Source organism: Pongo abelii, chromosome 18, assembly GCF_028885655.2.
Source record: "Pongo abelii isolate AG06213 chromosome 18, NHGRI_mPonAbe1-v2.0_pri, whole genome shotgun sequence".
Taxonomy (NCBI): Eukaryota; Metazoa; Chordata; class Mammalia; order Primates; family Hominidae; genus Pongo; species Pongo abelii.
The window spans coordinates 77,125,941-77,146,388 of record NC_072003.2 but is presented as its reverse complement, the minus strand read 5'-3'; the positions used below and the strand labels follow the sequence as shown (position 1 = coordinate 77,146,388).

The 20,448-nt window shown below is 42.8% G+C and overlaps 1 protein-coding gene across 4 annotated transcripts; it reads right to left on the bottom strand.

Moving 5' to 3' along the window:
• Nucleotides 1–228: 228 nt before the first annotated feature.
• On the bottom strand, nt 229–19,986 carry NUDT7 (nudix hydrolase 7). Of its 4 annotated transcripts, XM_024233769.3 has the most exons (5): nt 19,883–19,984; nt 16,907–17,060; nt 6,402–6,560; nt 5,642–5,735; nt 837–907 (listed from the first exon to the last, which is right to left on the bottom strand). In XM_024233769.3, the coding sequence occupies exons 1-5, from the start codon at nt 19,915–19,917 to the stop codon at nt 837–839; spliced, it is 513 nt and encodes a 170-aa protein (XP_024089537.1). In that variant the 5' UTR covers nt 19,918–19,984. The 4 variants fall into 4 exon arrangements, with proteins under 4 accessions (XP_002826709.1, XP_054391033.1, XP_009249242.1 ...); XM_002826663.5 differs by lacking the exon at nt 5,642–5,735 and having other exon boundaries at nt 229–907; nt 19,883–19,986; XM_054535058.2 differs by lacking the exons at nt 5,642–5,735; nt 6,402–6,560 and adding an exon at nt 6,877–6,990 and having other exon boundaries at nt 229–907.
• Nucleotides 19,987–20,448: the final 462 nt, after the last annotated feature.

Sequence of the window (20,448 nt, the reverse complement as noted above, 5' to 3'; positions counted from 1 at the left end):
CTGAGGCAGGAGAATCGCTTGAACCCAGGAGGTGGATGTTGCAGTGAGCTGAGCCAAGATTGTGCCACTGCACTCCAGCCTGGGTGACAGAGCAAGAGTCTGTCTCCAAAAAAAAAAAAAAATTATATATATATATAATAAATATATGTGTGTGTGTGTATATATGTGTGTGTATATTATATATGTGTATATATATTGCCTTCTGCAAATAAGGTAAATGCCACATGGTTATATATTCAAAAAATCTTTATTAAGGGCCTACTACGTGCCAGATATTCTTTCTTATATGTGTAAGAAAAATATTATTAACATATTGTGGGTGAAAATATGCAACACTATGAACATATTTTTCATTTTTGAATGGCTTTTACTTTTTCAGACAATAGAAGGCAACTGGAAAAGAGGCAAAGATTCTAACTACATACTGCAGAAAAAATATTCACACCTGTCAAATTCCAACAGCTGTCATTATTGTTGTTCTATGAATAAGCACACACAGAATCCTCGTGGATAGTTCTTTGTCTCTTGGTCTCGTAAATCATAACTTGCTTGTAGCTTTTTTATGAACCTTCAGGAATAACTCTTCAGAGGATGATAATACATCATTAAGATTAAATTGAACCTCAAAGGTGGGTTTTTTTTCCAAAATGATAAATGCCACCAACACTGCAAGGTTTGCCGTCATTCCCTTGATCTGGTAAGTGACACCATCTTCAGGGTTTGTGTACTCAAAGATATGATTAATAAAACGGTGACCAAGACGTGTGACGTAATGCTGGTCATGGACCTGTGGATGCAGGAAATAGGCCAGAGGCACCAGAAATACATCCTTAACTTCAGCAGGATTCGGCTGGGCCTGGAAGTTGTGGTCTATTAAACCCACAAATGGAGTTATCAATGTATCTGTCTAAAAGCAGAAAACAAAATAGACAAATTAAGAAGTGAAGTGATATTATTTCAAATACTAAAATCATGCCACTTCTAGGTGAGCTAAGAAAATACACTGAACCTGGGAGAAGGGGAAGAAAGCTTACTCTGGAAGTAAATTTATGTTCCCCCTAAAATGGGAGTCATCCTGCTCTACCTGAGGTGACATCTATGAGATGACTCTGAAAATGATTTCTTGTATGAACACAAAGTAGTACAATCTTTTGGAATGGCAATTTGGCAGTATCACAAAAATGTGTTCCCTTTGACCTGGGAATTGCATTTGTGTATCTGTATGATAAATTCCTACCAGTAAGAAAAGACACAAGTATAACCTGAAGCATTAGTTTCAACAACAGCCCAAAATTCTCAAGTTATCACTCTTCAATTTATAGGCATTTAAGTTATATAAATTAGGGTTATATCCATAAAATAGGATACTATGTAGCCTTTAAAAAGAATGGGATAGACATCTTTCCTTCTCAGTAAAGAAAAAAATATATACTTAGGAACAGAAAAGTAAAGTGATATAATACTAGTTATGACATAGTCCCATTTATGGAAAAAATTCATAGTACATACACATATATATATAATTATGTGTCTTATATATAACTATATGTGAACTACTTTATATAACACACATGTATATATTACATGGGAGAGGGATTTCTATTTACAACCACAACTGCTTGCAAATGAACATGAGTGGCCGGGTGCAGTGGCTCACGCCTGTAATCCCAGCACTTTGGGAGGTTGAGGTGGGCAGACCACCTGAGGTCAGGAGTTTGAGACCAGCCTAGCCAACATGATGAAATCCCGTCTCTACTAAAAATACACAAATTAGTCAGGTGTGGTGGTGCGTGCCTGTAATCCCAGCTACTCAGGAGGCTGAGGCAGGAGAATTGCTTGAACTCGGGAGGCGGAGATCGCAGTGAGCCGAGATCATGCCACTGCACTCCAGCCTGGGTGACAGAGCGAGGCCCAGTCTCAAAAATAAAAATAAATATATAAAAATAAAAAAGCAAATGAACATGAGTGCTGTCAAATGAAAGACTGTTTTGTTATACCGGAAACCCTGAGAGGGAGGCCTGGGGCTGAGTGAGGAGGTGGGAACTGGTAAGAGCTGCCTGACTTTGTATTAGAAAGTGAGAAGAACTGGAATTCCTGGAGCATCCCAAGAGAAAGTGGGTGGAAAAAGCCAGAGAGGTAGACACATGGTGAGGCTGGGACCTATCCGGCCTGCAGAATGTTCTGAGGGACAGCCAAAGACAGGAAAGCAAATTTAGGAACAGAGACAACTCAGACCATTAACCAAAATAATAGCAAAAGTCAACATTTGGACCAGGAGGAGACAAGAGGAACATAGACTTCATATGTCCTTCGGGCAGGAAATTTGGGGTCATTAAGTTACCCGAGGGCAGAGGCAACATTCTACCAGCACCTAACATCACGCCTGGCATTGGGGAAATGCTTAGTCTCTGAATATGGAGTTTTTCAGGTGGACTCTGAGATAAGGACTCAGATGCAAGTGATTTTTTAAGAAAGTGCTCCCAGGGGAAACAGGTAAGGGGAAGAGGGGAGCAATACTCATAAGGGAAGAAGGCTGGCAAGGGCACCATGGGGTGTTCTGGAGGGTAAATTAATATGCAGTTTGTCCCACATGGAGACAAGGGAGCTGAGATTTCATGCTCCCCAGCCCCAGTCAGTCACTGGTTAAGGACTGCCTTGCCGGAAGTGAATTCACAGGCACTCCCAGCTCTCTGTGCAGGACACATGGCAAGGCGGCTCCGGTATCAAGGGTACCGGTACTCGGAAGAAAGCTGCGAAGTGTTGTCAGAGGCGTTTGAACCAGAGCAACTCCATCTTGAATAGGGGCTGGGTAAGATAAGGCTTGGACCTACTGGGCTGCATTCCCAGGAGGTGAGGGCATGCTTAGTTGCCAGATGAGACTGAGATACAAGTCATAAAGACCTTGCAGTAAAGAAGGCCGTCAAAACCCACCAAACCAACATGGCAATGAAAGTAACCTCTGGGCATCCTCACTGCTCATTATACGATAATTAGAATGCATTAGAATGTTAAAAGATACTCCCACCAGTGCCATGACAGATTACAAATGCCATGGCAATGTCAGGAAGTTACCCTATATGGTCTAAAAAGGGAAGGAACCCTCAACTCTCAGAATTGCCCATCCCTTTCCTGGAAAACTCATGAATAACCCACCCCTTGTTTAGCATATGATCAAGAAATAACCATAAAAATGGCCAACCAGCAGCACATCCTGTTGCTCTGTTATGGAATAGCCGTTCTTTTTTTTTCTTTACTTCTCTAATAAACTTGCTTTCATTTTATGGACTTACCCTGTGAGATCCTAGAACTCTCTCTTAGGGTCTGGATCAGGCCCCCTATCTGGTAACAGTGAGTTATCAGAAGCCCTGGGGTTGTAAGAGGAATATGAAGGGGCCTGGACAGAGCCCCAACAATGTATGCTCAGTAAATATTCGTGGTTGCTGCGACCATTAGTGACCACAACTTATGGGCAACTAGTCTAGTTCCCAACACCCTCTGATTCCTTACAACAATCTGATCTCGAAGAAGCCTTAAGAACTACAATTAGAGACGTGAAGAAACTTGCCCAAGGGCACATCCTGCTGATACTTGGCAGAAACTGGATTCGACCACAGACATGTTGCTCATACTCCTGGGTATATTTCAGAGACCTTTGCAAAACGTAGTACATAAATGTCTGACAAAAGGGAAAACTGGGGTGGGGGTTGTGGTGTCACAGCCTGCCTGGAAGGTTTATGTAGCAGGTACATACATAGGTGCATACATACATAGTAGCTACTCTGGAGGCTGAGGCAGGAGAATTGCTTGAACTCGGGAGGTGGAGGTTGCAGTGAGCCGAGATCACTGGGACTTGAGATCACTTGAGAAAAGCCAATAGCACCCTCCCCCTCCCAGCTATGATCTCCAGACATTACCAAATTCCCGAGGGTTGAAAAATCACTCCAGGTTAATAGCCATGTAGATTAGATTATGCTTATAATTATCAATAAATGGCATTTTTGTGATACATTTTAAAAATTAGCAGGGGCCAAAAAACAAAGAAACCCTCCCTTGCGCTTCCGAACACAGCAGACCTTTTCTTAAAGCCTTTGTTTAATCTCACAATCACACCATTTTAGAAATCTCCTGTTCCAGGAGCATCTGGCCCCAGGAATCTCCTGGAGACACTTTCCTGTTAATGCTGCTGAATTCTATCCACCCACACGCAGAACTCAGTAGCACCTGGGGACCTTGGGAAAAGAGTTAATCTCATTTTGGAAACTTTTAATCAGTATAGCTAAATTAGTTAATTGATTTCTAAAGTAAATCCTCCAAATGCTGGTGGATTTGCAGAAATCAACTGAAAAGAGTTCCCATTAGAAAACCAAATGGAAAAGTAATTGACACATTTCGTGTGCAATCCCGTGTCTCTATCTCGCTTTCATACACACACACTTAGAAAACATTTATTGAGTTGCCACTAGCTTCTTGCAAACAAAACCACCCTTGGGTGCTGACCTTTCTATTTTTAAAAAGGACCCAATTAAGACAGACATTGTCTCAGCATCACTGATCTTCAAAACACTGTCCCACCAAGACTCCAGTCAAGTGGAACATAAAGGATGATCTAACCCACTGGTTTTCTAACTGTTAGGCAACTCTGGGAGTGTTCTTTTGAAGTAAAAACTTACCCGAAAGCCCAATATATAAAACATTAAGGCCGGGTGTGGTGGCTCACGTCTATAATCCTAGCAATTTGGGAGGCCAAGGAGGGCAGATCACGAGGTCAGGAGATCCAGACCATCCTGACTAACACGGTGAAACCCCATCTCTACTAAAAATACAAAAAATTAGTCGGGCGCGGTGACAGGCGCCTGTAGTCCCAGCTACTCAGGAGGCTGAGGCAGGAGAATGGCGTGAACCCGGGAGGCGGAGCTTGCAGTGAGCCGAGTTTGCACCACTGCACTCCAGCCCGGGCGACAGAGCGAGACTCATCTCAAAAAAAAAAAACAAAAAAAAAACATTAAAAGTTTATACCTACCTCTGATATTGTGTGATGAGAGCACTTCACCTCTGTGGTGTTCCCAAATTATGACCCCAGCTTAACGATGAGAAAAATATCAGACAAACCAAAATTGGGGAACATTCTACAAAATACCTGACCACTACTTCTCAAAACTGTCAGGGTCATGAGAAGAAAGTGTGAGAAACTATCACAGACCAGAGGACTAAGGAGACATGACCACAAAATACAATACAGTATCTTAGATGAGATCCAGGACAGAAAGGAGGACATCAGTAGAAAAACTAGTAAAAAGCAAACAGAGCGTGGAGTTCAGTTAATAGTAACATACTGACATTGGTTTCTTTGTTGTGACAAATGTATGCAGTGATGTAAGATGTCAACCATAGGGGAAACTAGGTCTACGGTATATAAGAACTCTCTGTACTATCTTCACGACTTTTCCATCAGTCTACAGCTATTCTGAAATTAAAATTAAAGGTTTTATTAAAACATTTATATAGTAAAATCATGCTGTTATCCAAGATCATATTTATTAATACAATATTTACCCCTTCTAAAGTCAATTAGTACAACAATGAGGTTGTTGTGGTGAACTGACAGAAAGTAAGATCTGAAGCTGAGCACAGTGGTTCACACCTGTAATCCCAGCACTTTGGGAGGCTGAGGTGGGAGGATTGCTTGAGGCCAGGAGCTCAAGACCAGCCTCATCGACAAAGTAAGACCCCCATCTCCATAAAACATAAAATGAAAAAGAAAATAAGATCTGGTTATATCAGCTCCGAAATTCATTTTTAAAAATATTTTAAATATGTTTTGATGTATATTATAATATCAAGGAAATCCTGATCCAACACAAATGCAGTTATGAATAGTAATAGTTTTAAAAATAGCTTGCCTAGTGATTTCATGGTTCTATTCAATTAATGTATTACAGAGAGGCTTTATTCTATAGTATGTAGAAAAATGAATATCTTTATGGCAGAAGTAATGCATTGGTGGTCTCCAAGGGGCTAAAATTTGGTATCTAGCACATTGGAGTGTCTGTTATTTTTTCAACTGAACTCTCAAAACCAATGTATACTGGAGAAAAATAAATGTGAACTGAATGTTAATAATTCTGAAGCATCTCTCTAGGGTTCTATGGCACCCAGTTTGAAATCCACTGATGGGAGTTCAACCCTTTTATTTCTGGATGGGGAAAGAGGGGTCCAGAGAGGCAAAAGGGGTTTCCCACAGCCACTTGGCTCATGAGGGGCAATGTCTGTAGGAGAACCTGTTCTCTTGACTTTATGTACAGTACTCTTTGGGGTTATGTTTGGAAAGTGTGGAATCCTGAGAACAGTAGATCCACCTGGGGGTGGGGACGGCACTCATGAGTGTCTGAGGAAACCCTTACATCAATAAGACATGGCACCAGGCAGCAGACAACTTCCACTTGATGAGGATGGAGACCCACTTCCTCCTGGGCTTCCCGGAGAGCCGTGGCTGCATCATCCCTGTCTGTAGGGTCACGCTTACCTCCAGGAAAGCAAACTTCTCCAGGGGCCCTTCTTAGCTGGATAAGGAAAGAACAGCGCTACAATGTGGGACTCTAATTTTGGAACTATTTACGCATTCAACAAATACTGAACTTCTATTTTGTACCAGAGACCATTCCTACCCAGGTGGTGATATCAAGACCCCTATTGCCCAAAAATGTGTTTTCTTGAATCCTTTTTAAGAAATGAACCTTGAAAATTTTTCTCACTGCTAACTTTTGTTCTATTTGTCCCCAAAAGATACCACACACTGTATCAGTGTGTTCTTGCACTGCTATAAATAAATAGCTGAGACTGGGTTATTTATAAAGAAAAGAGGTTTAGTTGGCTCACAGTTACGCAGGCTATACAGGCAGCATGATGCTGGCATCTGCTCGGCTTCTGGGGAGACCTTAGGAAACTTACAATCATGGCAGAAGGCAAAGGAGGAGCAAGCACTTCACGTGGCTGGAGCGGGAGACAGAGAGAGGGAGGGGAGGTGCTACACACTTTAAACAACCATATCTCGTGAGAACTCACTCACTATTGTGATGACAGTACCAAGGGGGAAATCCACCCGCATGATCAAATCGCCTCCCTCCAGGCCACACGTCCAATATTGGGGATTACAACTGAACATGAGATTTGGGTGGGGACAGGATCCAAACCACATCACACACACACAAACAGACTGACATTGCTAGGGGGAAAAGGCTGAAAGAATAATATAAGGGGCAATATTATCAACAGATAATTTTGTTGAGTCCTTTATTGGCTGCTTATCATGTTCTGGGCATGTTGTTTCATAAAGATTTTTCCCATTGGGTCCTCAGAACAGTCCTATAAGCTACTAATGTTTGAATGAGGTGAAATTCACATAAAAGTAACCATTTTAAAGTGAAAAAAAGCAGAGACATTTAATACATTTACTATGTTGTACAATCATCCCTACTATCTCATTCCAGAATATTTCCATCATCCCAGAAGGAAACCCCATACAACAGTTGATTCTCATTCCCCTCTCCCTCTGTCCCTGCCTTCTGTCTCTGTGGATTTACCTAGTCTCGACTTTTGTGTCTGGCATTTTTCCCTTCACATATATTTTGGAGGTTCTTCGTGTTCTATCGTGTATTGGTACTTCCTTTTTTATGGCTGAATAGTATTCTATTGTATGTATAGATCACAGTTTGTTTATCCACTCATGCATTGATGGGCAGGTAAGCTACTCTTTTCTTTACTTTTTTGAGATGGAGTCTCGCTCTGTGTCCCAGGCTGGAGTGCAGTGGTGCGAACTCGGCTTACCGCAAGCTTTGCCTCCTGGGTTCACGCCATTCTCCTGCCTCAGCCTCCCAAGTAGCTGGGACTACAGGTGCCCACAACCATGCCCAGCTAATTTTTTGTATTTTTAGTAGAGACAGGGTTTCACCATGTTAGCCAGACTGGTCTCGATCTCCTGACCTCGTGATCTGCCCTCCTCGGCCTCCCAAAGTGCTGGCATTACAGGCGTGAGCCACCGCACCCAGCCATGAGCTACTCTTATACTATTATTATTTCCACTTTCAGACAAGGGAACTTAGGCTCACAGAGGTTAAATAACCTGACCAAGTTCACTCAGTAGGCTGGAATATAAACCAGTGTTTAATTTACGAGCCTGTGTTTTTAATCAGTACAACATACATTTATCAAAAGTTTAGTAAGACACAAAAAATATAGGCCCTGGAGCTATTAGCATTGTGTTGGCATCTATGTTTATTTTTGCATGTGTTGGTAAAGGAATAGAGGTCTCCTCTTTCCCCGCATTGCCCCCTTCCTTGATTCCATTCCTTCCTGCCTTTACGAGAACTGACAGTGTCTCTATTTATAGCATCCTAAAATTACCCCCTTTCTTATCTCTGTCTTTAAAATTATTTCTCTCATATCTTGGGCAGAAGTGGAGAGGCACAAATCCTCCACTGTTCTCTCTTCTGCAGGGCCAAATATCTCAGCAGAGTGACCTCAATTTCTTTTATGCCCTCTCGTGCCTAGTACCCACTATCCTTTCTCTCCTGAATTGTCAAGGAGCCCTCAGGCTCAGCAAGAGTCCTGGGTCTGCCTCTTTCCAACTGTGTGCAATGGGGTAATGACAGTGTGCTCCTCACAGAGCTGTGAAGATTGTTCCATGAGGATGGAGCGGATGCACGGGAATGGTGCCTGGCCACATTAAATATTTAATAATGAGAACTTGTAAGGTCAGTCCTAGACATTGAGAAGCTCAATCAAGAGATCATGTTGCCATTTTTAGCACCTAGGCCATATATCTATGTAAGGATAAACTAGATGCCTGCAATGGCCTGAATGTTTATTCTCCCACGAATCCATATGTTGAAATCCTCACCCCTAAGGTGATGGTATTAGGAGGTGGGATCTTTGGGAGTTGATTAGGTCATGGGGGCAGAGCCCTCATCAATGAGATGAATGCCCTTATAAAAGAGGCCAGAGACAGACCCTTTGCCCCTTTCCCTGTAAGGACACTGAAAGGATGACTATCTATGAACTGGAACAGGGCCCTCACCAGACACCAAATCTTCTCGCAGCTTGATCTTGGACTTCCCAGCCTCCAGAACTGTGAGAATTAATATCTGTTGTTTATAAGCCACCCAGTCTAAGGTGTTTTGTTATAGCAGCTTGAGAGGACTAAGACAATGCCATGATAAACTTTTTGACATTTTATAGTCTTCAGCCTCATTTGGGCAAGCCTTAAAAAATTTTTTTTAAGTCCTTCTGTGCTGATAAATCAGGAACACTGCAGAAACTGCTGCCATAGCTAAATCCTTGACATCTTCACATCAATTACAGTTGTGAGAACAGGTGAAAAGAAGACTGATGGACATATTTCTACTGTCTTGAACACTCACCACCCACTGCAAATATGTCTCACCAAATGCATAAGAAATACACCTAATGTTATAGCAATCTGAAAAAGTGCTTTATTGTTAGAATGTTCAACTCCAAGGCAGCCAGGGACAGAGGCACCTCCAGGCAGTCATCAGGCTTGACAGAAATACAGACCTGATATGATGCCTGTTTTAAATGTACAGTCATGTGTTACTCAACAACAGGGACACGTTCTGAAAAATGCATTAGGCGATTTCATCATTGTGTAAACAACACAGGGTGCACTTGCACAAACCTGGATAATATAGACTACTACAAACCTAGGCTATATGGTGTAGCTACTGCTTCTGGGCTACAACCTGTATACCATTTTACTGTCCTGGATATTGCAGGCAATAGTAACATAATGGTAAGTATTTGTGCATCTAAACACGGAAAAGGTACAGTAAAAATATGGTATAAAAGGTCAAAAATGGTTCACCAGTATGGGGCATTCACCATACATGGAGCTTGCAGGACTGAAAGCTGCTCTGTGTGAGTCAGTGAATGAGTGGGTGGTGAGTGAATATGAAGGCCTAGGACATTAAACACTGCTCTAGACTTCATAAACACTAGACACTTAGGCTATAGTATGTTTATAAAAATATTTTTCTTTTTCTTTTTTTTTTTTTTTTTTCTGAGACGTGTTCTCGTCTGTTGACCAGGCTGGAGTGCAGTGATGGGATCTCAGCTCCCTGCAGCCTCTGCCTCCTGAGTTCAAGTAATTCTCCTGCCTCAGCCTCCCAAGTAGCTGGAATTACAGGCACCCCCCAGCATGTCTGGCTAATTTTTGTATTTTTAGTAGAGATGAGGTTTTGCCATGTTGGCCAGGCTGGTCTCGAACTCCTGACCTCAGATGGTTCCCTCCACCTTGGCCTCCCAAAGTGCTGGGATTACAGGTATAAGCCACCACCCCCCAGCCTTTTTCTTTTTTAAATAATAAATTAACCGTAGCTTACTATTACTTCTTACTTTCCAAACTTTTTAATTTTTAATTTTTTGACTCTTTTGTAATAACACTTAGCTTAAAACACAAAGACATTACACAGCTATACAAAATATTTTCATTATATCCTTATTCTAGAAGCTTTTTTCTATTTTTAAGGATTTTTTTTTCTTTTTAAACTTTCTTGCTAAAAACTAAGATACAACACACAGAATCATCAATATCACTGTCTTCTACCTCCACCTCTTGTCCCACTGGAAGGTCTTCAGGGGCAACAATAACATACATGGAGCTCTCATCTCCTACAATAACAATGCCTGTGTTTTTTGGAATACCTCCTGAAGGACCTTACTGAGGGTGCTTTATAGTTATTTTTAAAAAATAAGTAGAAGAAGAACACTCTAAAATAATGATTTAAAAGAATAGTGTAGTAAATTTCATAAACCAGAAATGTCATTTTTTATCAAGTATTATATATTGTGCATAATTGTATGTGCTGCACTTTTAGACCACTGGCAACACAGTAGGTTTGTTTACACCAGCATCACCACAAACATGTGAGTACTGTATTGTGCTATGACATTATGACTGCTATGATGTCAGTTGGCGATAGGAATTTTCAGCTCCATTATAATCTTATGGGGCCACCTTGTATATGTGGTCCATCATTGATGGAAAAACAGTTTTGCAGCACATGACTGTATTTTGAAAGGTTTCAAAAATATCTCATAGCATACCAATTTTATTCAATTTGCCTTGTACACCTATTCCAATTAATAGGTAATAGGAATCGGAAAAGATCATTTTGGATTAGTGAGAACATTACTCTCAAGAAAATGTTATCCTTGGTCTGGGCAATGATTTTTAAAATATGACCCCAAAAGCACAGGCAATGAAAGCAAAAATAAAAACACGGGGTTACATCAACTAAAAAGCTTTTGCACAGCTAAGGAAACACTCAACAGAATGAAAAGGCAATCTGTGGAATGGGAGAAAATATTTGCAAACCATACATCTGAAAAGGGGCTAGTATCCAAAATATATAAGGAACTCAACTCAATATCAATAATAAAAAAAAAACAATTAAAAAATGGACAAAGGACCTAAATAGACATTTCTCAAAAGGTATATGAAAAAAATGCTTAACATCACTAATCACCAGGAAAATTCAAATTAAAACCACAGAGAGACATTACCTCACACCTTTTAGAATGGCCATTATCTAAAAAACAAAAGGTAAGTGTTGTTGAGGATATGGAAAAAAGGGAACTATCACACACTCTTGGTGGGAATGTAAATTAGTACAATCATTGTGGAAAACAGTATGGAGGTTTCTCAAAAAATTAAAAACAGAACTGCCATATGATCCAGCAATCCCACTACTGGTTATATATCCAAAGGAAATGAAATCAGTATATCGAAGAGGTATCTGCACACCCATGTTCACTGCAGCATCGTTCACAATGGCCAAGACATGGAATCAACCTGAGTATCCATCAACAAGTGAATGAAGAAAATGTATATACAGAGAGGAATATTATTCAGTCATAAAAAAGAAGGAAATCCTGTCATTTGTGACAACATGGATGAACCTGGAGGAAATTATGTTAGGTAAAATAAGCCAGTCACAGATGCCACATGATCTCATTCATATGTGGAGTATTAAAAAGTCGGTCTCACAGAAGTAGAGAGTAGAATGGTGGTTACCAGGTGCTGAGGTGGTTTAGGGGGAGGTTGGGGAGATGTTGGTCAAAAGATAAAAAGTTTCAGCCAGCCAGGAGGAATAAATTCAAGAGATGTATTGTATACTATGGTGACTATAGTTAACATACTGTATTCTTGAAAATTGCTGAATGGATATAAAGTGTTCTTAGTGCAAAGATGATGACTATGTGAGATAGTATGTTATGTGTGGTGATATGTTACCATATGAGGTAGTATGTATGTTAATGTTACTATGTGAGGTAATGTGTGTGGTGATATGTTACCATATGAGGTAGTATATGTGTTAATATGTTACTATGTGAGGTAATGTGTGTGGTGATATGTTACCATATGAGGTAGTATATGTGTTAATATGTTACTATGTGAGGTAATGTGTGAGGTAATATGTTACTATGTGAGTTAGTACATTGATTAGCTAGATTTAGTCATTCCGTAGTGAATATATACTTCAAAACATCATGTTGTTCAGGATAAATCTATACAATTTTATCTGTCGATTTAAATTTTATTGATTGATTGATTGATTGATTGATTGAGATAGAGTCTCACTCTGTTGCCCAGTCTGGAGTGCAGTGGCATAATCTCGGTTCACTGCAACCTCTGCCTCCTAGGTTCAAGCAATTCTCCTGCCTCAGCCTCCCAAGTAGCTGGGACTACAGGCGTGCACCACCACACCCAGCTAATTTTGTATTTTTAGTAGAGACAGGGTTTCACCATGTTGGCCAGGCTGGTCTCAAACGCCTGACCTCAGGTGATCCCCACACCTTGGCCTCTCAAAATGCTGGGATTACAGGTGTGAGCCACCATGCCTGGCCTAAATTTTTTTTTTAAAGAAAATATGCTATTTTGAAGAAAATATGTATGATGACATGTTACTATATGAAGTACATAGTGATATGTTACTATGTGAGGTAATGTATAGTAATATGTTACTATGTGAGGTATTGTGTGTGGTGATATGTTACTATGTGAAGTAGTATGTTACTATGATGTGAGGTAGTACATTAATTAGCTAGATTTAGTCATTCCACAGTGAATATATACTTCAAAACATCATATTGTACAGGATAAATCTCTACAAGTTAAATCTATTTAAATCTAAAAAGATAAATCTATTTAATTTTGTTTTTTAAAAAGAAAATATTACGCTGTTTTGAAGAAAATAGGCACATTTCTAAAACTGACTAATCAAAAACTATTAGCACTGCAAAGGGCTCTAAGCGCAAAAGCTGTCAGTTATTTTTTTGATAAATAGTATACATTTTTTATTCAATAAAACCTTCTGAAATGCTACTCAGAGGCCAAGTTAAGCTGCTGCCTAATTTCCTAAAACTTCAATCTTTGCTTTGTTCTTGAATTTTCTCTTGCCTACTTCCAGTCCCAGAGAACGGGGTGCAGGGAGGAGGGTGGAGGAGGGTAGAAGACGGGACAGAGGAGGGATGTGAGGTCAAGGGTGCGGGGGAGAAGAGGAAGACAGATAATGCAGAGCAGCTAATTCCTGAAAACTATAAAGTGGGTGGCTTTGAAGGCCTGAAGGGCTGTGCCCAGGTGTGCAATGGAGAAAGGGGTTTGCCAGCTCTTTGCTGGGCACCAGGGATCTAGGGTTCTGAGAGGAGTCCCTTATCCAAGGTGGACCCGGACAAGGAGATAACGAAAACATAGGTAGCATCCAACAGCATGCAGCACTATGGCATGCCAGCAGCCATGCTGGGCGTTTTACAGATCTCTTTCAGGCTCAGAACAACCCTGCACATGAGGCGTTGATTTCAGGCCCATTTTAGTGATGAGAAAACTGAGGTGATTAAGAGATTTAAGAACTTTGCAGGCTGGGCATGGTGGCTCATGCTTGTCATCCCAGCACTTTGGGAGGCCAAGACAGGCAGATCACCTGAGATCAGGAGTTCAAGATCAGCCTGGCCAACCAACATGGTGAAACTCCCTCTCTACTAAAAATACAAAAACTAGCAAGGCGTGGTGGCATGCACCTGTAATCCCAGCTAATTGGGAGGCTGAGGCGGGAGAATTGCTTGATTCCAAGAGATGGAGGTTGCAGTGAGCTGAGATTGCGCCACTGCACTCCAGCCTGGGCAACATAGCGAGACTCCTTCTCAATAAAAACGAAAAAGAAACTTGTTCAAGGTTCCAGAGTTAGTGGGAGATCGCACATTTGAGAAGGGTTAACCCACTTCTTGCCCTGCCTTCCCCATCCACTGGGGGGAAATCTCCTACCAGCCCCCTGCTTGTGTGAGGGGCAGAGCTCCAGTAGAGCTCCAGAGGGAATTTCTCACTCCTACAGCCAGATAGTGTTTACAATCAGATTGAATTAAATCTAAATAGTTTTTAAAAAGTGACCTTAATAATCAACAGGCGAAAGTGGCTCTGGGTGAAACAAAAGAAACTAGAGACCCCCTTGGTTGAGTTTGTAGTATTGTCTAGATTTCCTATATTATTGTTTGTTCAACAATTCTCTTTTATTTATTTATTTATTTATTCATTATTGAGATGGAGTCTTGTTCTGTTGTCCAGGCTGGAGCGCAGTGGCACGATCTTGGCTCAATGCAACCTCCACCTCCCAGGTTCAAGTGATTCTCCCTGCCTCAGCCTCCCCAGTAGATGGGATTACAGGCACCCACTACCATGCCTGGCTAATTTTTTGTATTTTTAGTAGAGGCAGGGTTTCGCCATGTTGGCCAGACTGGTCTCGAACTCCTGACCTCAGGTGATCTGCCCACCTCAGCCTCCCAAAGTGCTGGGATTACAGGCGTGAGCCACCGCACATGGCCATATCTGATAATTTTTAAAAATATATGTAAGTGCTTCTCCTCTGCTTATTGGCAGAGGTGGGAACAGACACTGGTCCCCTGGTTTCCATTTAAGTATTTCCCGTTGGAACCTGGATTTCTATCATGTCCTGAGTTCACGGCATTTCTGCCTGGCTCAGACCGAACACAATCCACACAAGTCTACTTCCACGTCCACAAAACTCCAGCTGATTCCTCGGCATTTTTTTTTTAAACAAAATACTTTTCATTAGTCTGCTTAAAAAGCCTGTTAATATATGGCTTATTTTCTTTTTGTACTTGGATAACCTTAAAATGACTGCTTCACCAGGTTTTCCTTGGAAGTTCCCCACAGCAAGGGAAAGTGATTGCGCTCACGGGTGCGGGGGTGATAGAGTTTCGATATTCGTCCCTACCCAAATCTCATGTTGAACTGGAGTCCCCAGTGTTGGAGGTGGGGGCCTGGTGGGAGATGACTGGATCACGGGGGCAGATTTCTCACGCATGGTTTAGCACCATCGTCTTGGCACTGTCCCCATGATAGTGAGTTCTCATGAGATCCATTTAAAAGTGTGTGGCCATTTAAAAGTGTGTGGCATTTCCCTGCTCTCTCTTGCTCCTGCTCCCCCTCTACCCTCTGCCATAATGGTAAACTCCCTGAGGCCTTTCCAGAAACTGAGCAAATGCCTGTGTCATGCTTCCTGTACAGCCTGCAGAACCATGAGTCAATGAAACCTCTTTTCTTTATAAATTACCCAGTCTCAGGTATTTCTTTTTCTTTCTTTCTTTCTTTTTTTTTGAGATGGAGTCTCGCTGTCGCTCAGGCTGGAGTGCAGCGGCACAATCTCGGCTCACTGCAACCTCCGCCTCCTGGTTTCAAGTGTTTCTCCTGCCTCAGCCTCCTGAGTAGCTGGGATTACAGGTGTGTGCCACCATGCCTGGCTAATCTTTTGTATTTTTAGTAGAGATGGGGTTTCAGCATGTTGGTCAGGCTTGTCTCGAACTCCTGACCTCATGATCCTCCCACCTCGGCCTCTCAAAGTGCTGGGATTACAGGCGTGAGCCACCGCACCCGGCCTCAGGTATTTCATTATAGCAATGCAAGAATGGACCAATACAAGGGGTGAGCCAGAAACTCCATTCCCAGCCCATATTTCTTTAAAGTGACATCATTTATCTTAAAACTTCAGGTCGTGTCTGACAGGTCACTTGACACTAACGATGACAGCCAAAACTTACTGAATTCTTGCTTGCCAAGTACCAGGGTTATATAGGTGCTTTACATTTGTTACCCTGTGAAATGCTCATAGCAGCTGTATGAAGCAGTTACTAATGTTTTGTCCTCATTTTACAAGTGAAAAGACTGAAGTACAGAGAGGGTAAGTAACTAGGCCAAAGTCACAGCTGGCAAGGAGAGAGCCTGGATTCAACATGGACAGCTAGCTTTAGAGCCTAGGCCAGTAACTTCTATGCTCTAGTATTTTCACATTATACTGGGGGTGGGATAGTCTAAAACAGTGGCCCTTGGTGGGGGCAATTTGGCACCCCCAATCCTGCCAGGACAGTAGGCAATTCTGAAGACATTTGTGGTGTGTGTGCTACTGGCATACTGGACAAAGGGACAAAGGTGTGTGTGAGCTTGTGTTTGTGAGCTTGTGTTTGTGTGTGCTACTGGCATCTTGTGGGTAGAGGCCAAGGGTGATGGTAAACACAGCACATTATACAGGACAGCCTCCACACCAAAGAATTATTCAGACCCAAATGCCAATAACATCAAGGTTAGGTAACCCTAGTCTGAAAGCGTTTTAAACTGCTTGCTAGCTAAATTCCTTCATTTTCTTGTTAAACCTTCTCCAAGAAACACCATGTTATCCTGTGGCTTGTGGTTGTATGCCTCTGACATCACAATTTTGAAAGCCCTTTTGAGAATTTTGGCATCAAAATGTGTGCAAGTTACAAAATCTCGTGAGGTTTTCTGATGTCCTGAGGTTTAAGGGCAGGAAATTTTTTGTCCACCTACCTTCTCTGACCGGACGGTGAACAACAAATGGAGTTTTCCTTCTTTAGCCACCAATGGCAAAAGGACGGAGTATTTGTTATATGGCAAATGAGAATATTTGCCTCCAATATCATACTTTCTTAAGCGGGCCTTAGCATCATCTAGCAAACTGTTTCTAAAATAAAAACAAAGCAGACAGACATTTTAGCAAGCAGAGTTATGGCAAAAAGCTTATAGTCCTGCCTCTGTTTCTGCTTTGTTGTGTATTTAGGAGTTTGCCATTTCTGACTCTCTGTGTATTTTTCAATAACACGACAGAAATGATACTATCTAAATTGCATGGTTGTTTGCAAGATGAAAATGACAAAAAAACCTTCTAAGTACACAGTTTAGTACACAGGTTCTCTTTGAAACATAAAGTATGGTAAAATGTTTTTTCAATAATGCAATAGTTGAATTTTGAAACCCATAATTATATTCAGAGAAGATAGGTTTGATGAAAAAGTCATTGTTAAGGTTAGAAGGTTAGAAGACTACCTTCTGTTAAGCTGGCCCTTATGTTCTCAAACTCTTGTCTTCAACTGCTTATAACAGTGGTTCCCAAACTTTAGCAGCAACAGAATCACCTGGAGGGCTGGCTGTCACATAGACTGCTAGGTTCAGTCCCAGACTGTGACTCAGTAACTCTGGTGTAGGGTCTGAGAATTAGCATTTGTATCAAACTCCCACATGATAGCGTTACTGACACTGTGGACAGGGGAACACATTTTGAGAACAATTTCCCAATAATATGCAAGTATTTGGATTTATAACCACAAATGGTGCCCTTTCTATGTGGACTTGTTTTGGTCCTTTTGACAGGTGTGTTTTGCTGCTAGTTTGTGTAGTGGGTTGAACAGTATCCCCTCACCCCTGAAATTCATGTCTACCCCAAACTTCAGAGTGTGACTTTATTCAGAAATAGGACCTTTTTAGATGTAATTAAAGTGAGCTCTAAATCCAATGACTGTTGTCCTGATAAGAAGCAGAAACGAGCTGAGTGCAGTGGCTCACGCCTCTAATCTCAACACTGGGAGGTTGAGGCGGGAGAACTGCTTGGGCCCAGGAGTTTGAAACCACCCTGGTCAACATAGCAAGACCCTGTCTCTACAAAAGAAAAAAAAAAAGCATAAATTAGCTTAGGCATGGGGCATGCAACTGTATACCCAGCTACTTGGAAGGCGGAAGTGGGAGGATCACTTGAGCCCCAGAGTTGAAGGCTGCAGTGAGCCGTGATTGCACCACTGCACTCCAGCTTGGGTGACAGAGTGAGACCCGACTCAATAAAAAAATAAAATAAAATAAAAGAAGAAGAAAAAACATGGAGAGATGCACACAGCGAAGAAGACCATGTGAAGATGGCGGCAGAGGTTGAAGTGATGCTGCTGTGAGCCAAGCAATGCCAGAAACCACCAGAAACTGGAAGAGGCAAGGAAAGGTCGCCCCCAGACCAGAGTCTTCTAAGGGAGTGTGGCCCTGCCGACACCTTGATTTTGGACTTCCAGCCTTCACAGCCATGAGAGACCATTTCCATTGTTTTAAACCATCCAGTGTGTGGTACTCTGTTATGGCAGCCCTAGAAAAGGAACCGTTGATTTTAGTTTTTCTGTGGGAAGGCAGTTTTGCAGTGGGCAGAATCAGCTATTTAAGATACCCAGAATTGGCTTCAAATGTGTATAGGAGGCCTGGTACAGTGGCTCATGCCTGTAATCTCAGCACTTTGGGAGGCTGAGGCAGGTGAATCACTTGAAGTCAGGAGTTCGAGACCAGCCTGGCCAACATGGTAAAACCCCGCCTCTACTAAACATACAAAAATTAGCCGGGCATCATGGCACATGCCTGTAATCCCAGCTACTCAGAAGGCTGAGGCAGGAGAATCACTGGAACCCAGGAGGCAGAGGCCGCAGTGAGCCGAGATTGCCTACTGCACTGTAGCCTGGGCGGCAGAGTGAGACTCTGTCTCAAAAAAAAAAAAAAAAAAAAAGTGTATACAAATGACTTCTCTGAGTTTCATCTTCATTTGTGTCAGGCTTGAGGATATTTATGAAGATTAAATGATGCAGTTCATATACTGTGGCTGGCACACAGCTGGTGCTCAGTGAATGGTAACCACTGTCATAAATCTCCCCATCATTAGATAAGCAGTTGTTTGCAGGAGGTATTTGATATTTTTTTGCCTCTTTCTAGATGGCAGGGTGCTCACCAGATGTGGTTGGGTAACAGCAGTGTATTTCAAAAACCAAATGGCCAGAAAAAAAATCAGTGAATGCTGGCACAGGGATTGCACAGTGCATCTGATGCACGCAGGCCCGCCTCCAGAAAAGGAAACTGTGGGCTGGTGGCTTTTAACCACCCAGAAACCACAGAACTGACCAGAGAAACCAGCTAAAGTAAAAGGCTGCAAAAACGTTATCTGTCCACTTTAGGGGCTGGCCGCTGGAATAATCACCAAGATTTCAACAGCAGTAGCAGCCACCCCGTTCTGAGCATGGTCTCACTTTTCACGTTTCTCATTTTATCCTCACAATAGCCCGGCAAGTGATCACAGGGTCACCTCCAGGCTCAGACAGTTTACGAAACTGACAGACCCAAGGTCACAACTGAAAGTAGCCACCGGGGGACTTGAATCCGGGGCTGCCTGGTGCGGGGCTGTGCCACCGTCGGGGGTCCTGGGGTCCAACTCTGGAGACGCGGATTGCAGAACAGCCAAGCCGGCTGGGAAGGGGAGCAGCGTGTATGTAAACCATAGTGGCTTAAGCCGGCTCTGTTCCTGGCCAGAGTAGTGCAAAGGTTCGGGGACCCTGCGGGTTGCTGGAAGCGAATGCTCCCATCCGGCGCTCGCAGGTGGACTGGCGAGAGCTGCAAAATCAGTCCCGGCCAAAAGGCCCCGGTGGCCTCCGCTGCGATCAAGGGCGGGCCTGACCAAGATCGGGGTGCCAGGGCCCGGAAAGCCTTTACCTGACTGGCTCCTGGGGAAGACCAGGTCGTGACATTGCCCCGGGGAATGTTTGTTTCCGGGCGGACTCTTCGGAGCTGCTCGGTCGGTCGCGCTTGCGCAGAGCAGCTCTGGGCTTGGGAGCGGCCTAAAGCCAGAGAGAGGGGCGGGGCTTAGCACAGGAGGCGGGGTGGAGTCTGGGGGCGGAGACAGGGGCGGGGCGGTGCTAGATCTGGGGTCGAAGGCAGGGATCGGGGCGGGGAGGGGCGGGGCTTATAGCCAGAGGGGGGACTTGAGGTGGGGAGAGGCGCGGGGCGGGGCTTAGGGCCGGGTCTCCCTGGTTGCGCAAAGCAGCCTCTGCCGGGCTCCTTGGGCTTTTATGGAAGCAAGAGGCATAGGAGGAGTTGTGGAATTTAGAGCTGGAAGAGTTGAAAAAAAAAAAAAAAAATACAGTGCTGGTGAGGTGATAAGATTTTACACTCGCATCCACTGTTGCTGGAAGGTTAAGGTGATTCATTCAACTTTTTTGAACTGCTGTCAGCACCTGTTTACCGCCCACCTGTATGCACTGGGTGCAGATCCCACAGCT

Bases quoted from the DNA above. Each gene is read 5' to 3' on its own strand.
- NUDT7 (XM_002826663.5), bottom strand. From the start codon at position 19,917: ATGTCACGACCTGGTCTTCCCCAGGAGCCAGTCAG. The intron at 17,061-19,882 runs GTAAAGGCTTTC...TTTTTATTTTAG, and splicing joins CTTCCCCAGGAGCCAGTCAG to AAACAGTTTGCTAGATGATG. The intron at 6,561-16,906 runs GTAGGTGGACAA...TTCCTTATCCAG, and splicing joins TCACCGTCCGGTCAGAGAAG to CTAAGAAGGGCCCCTGGAGA.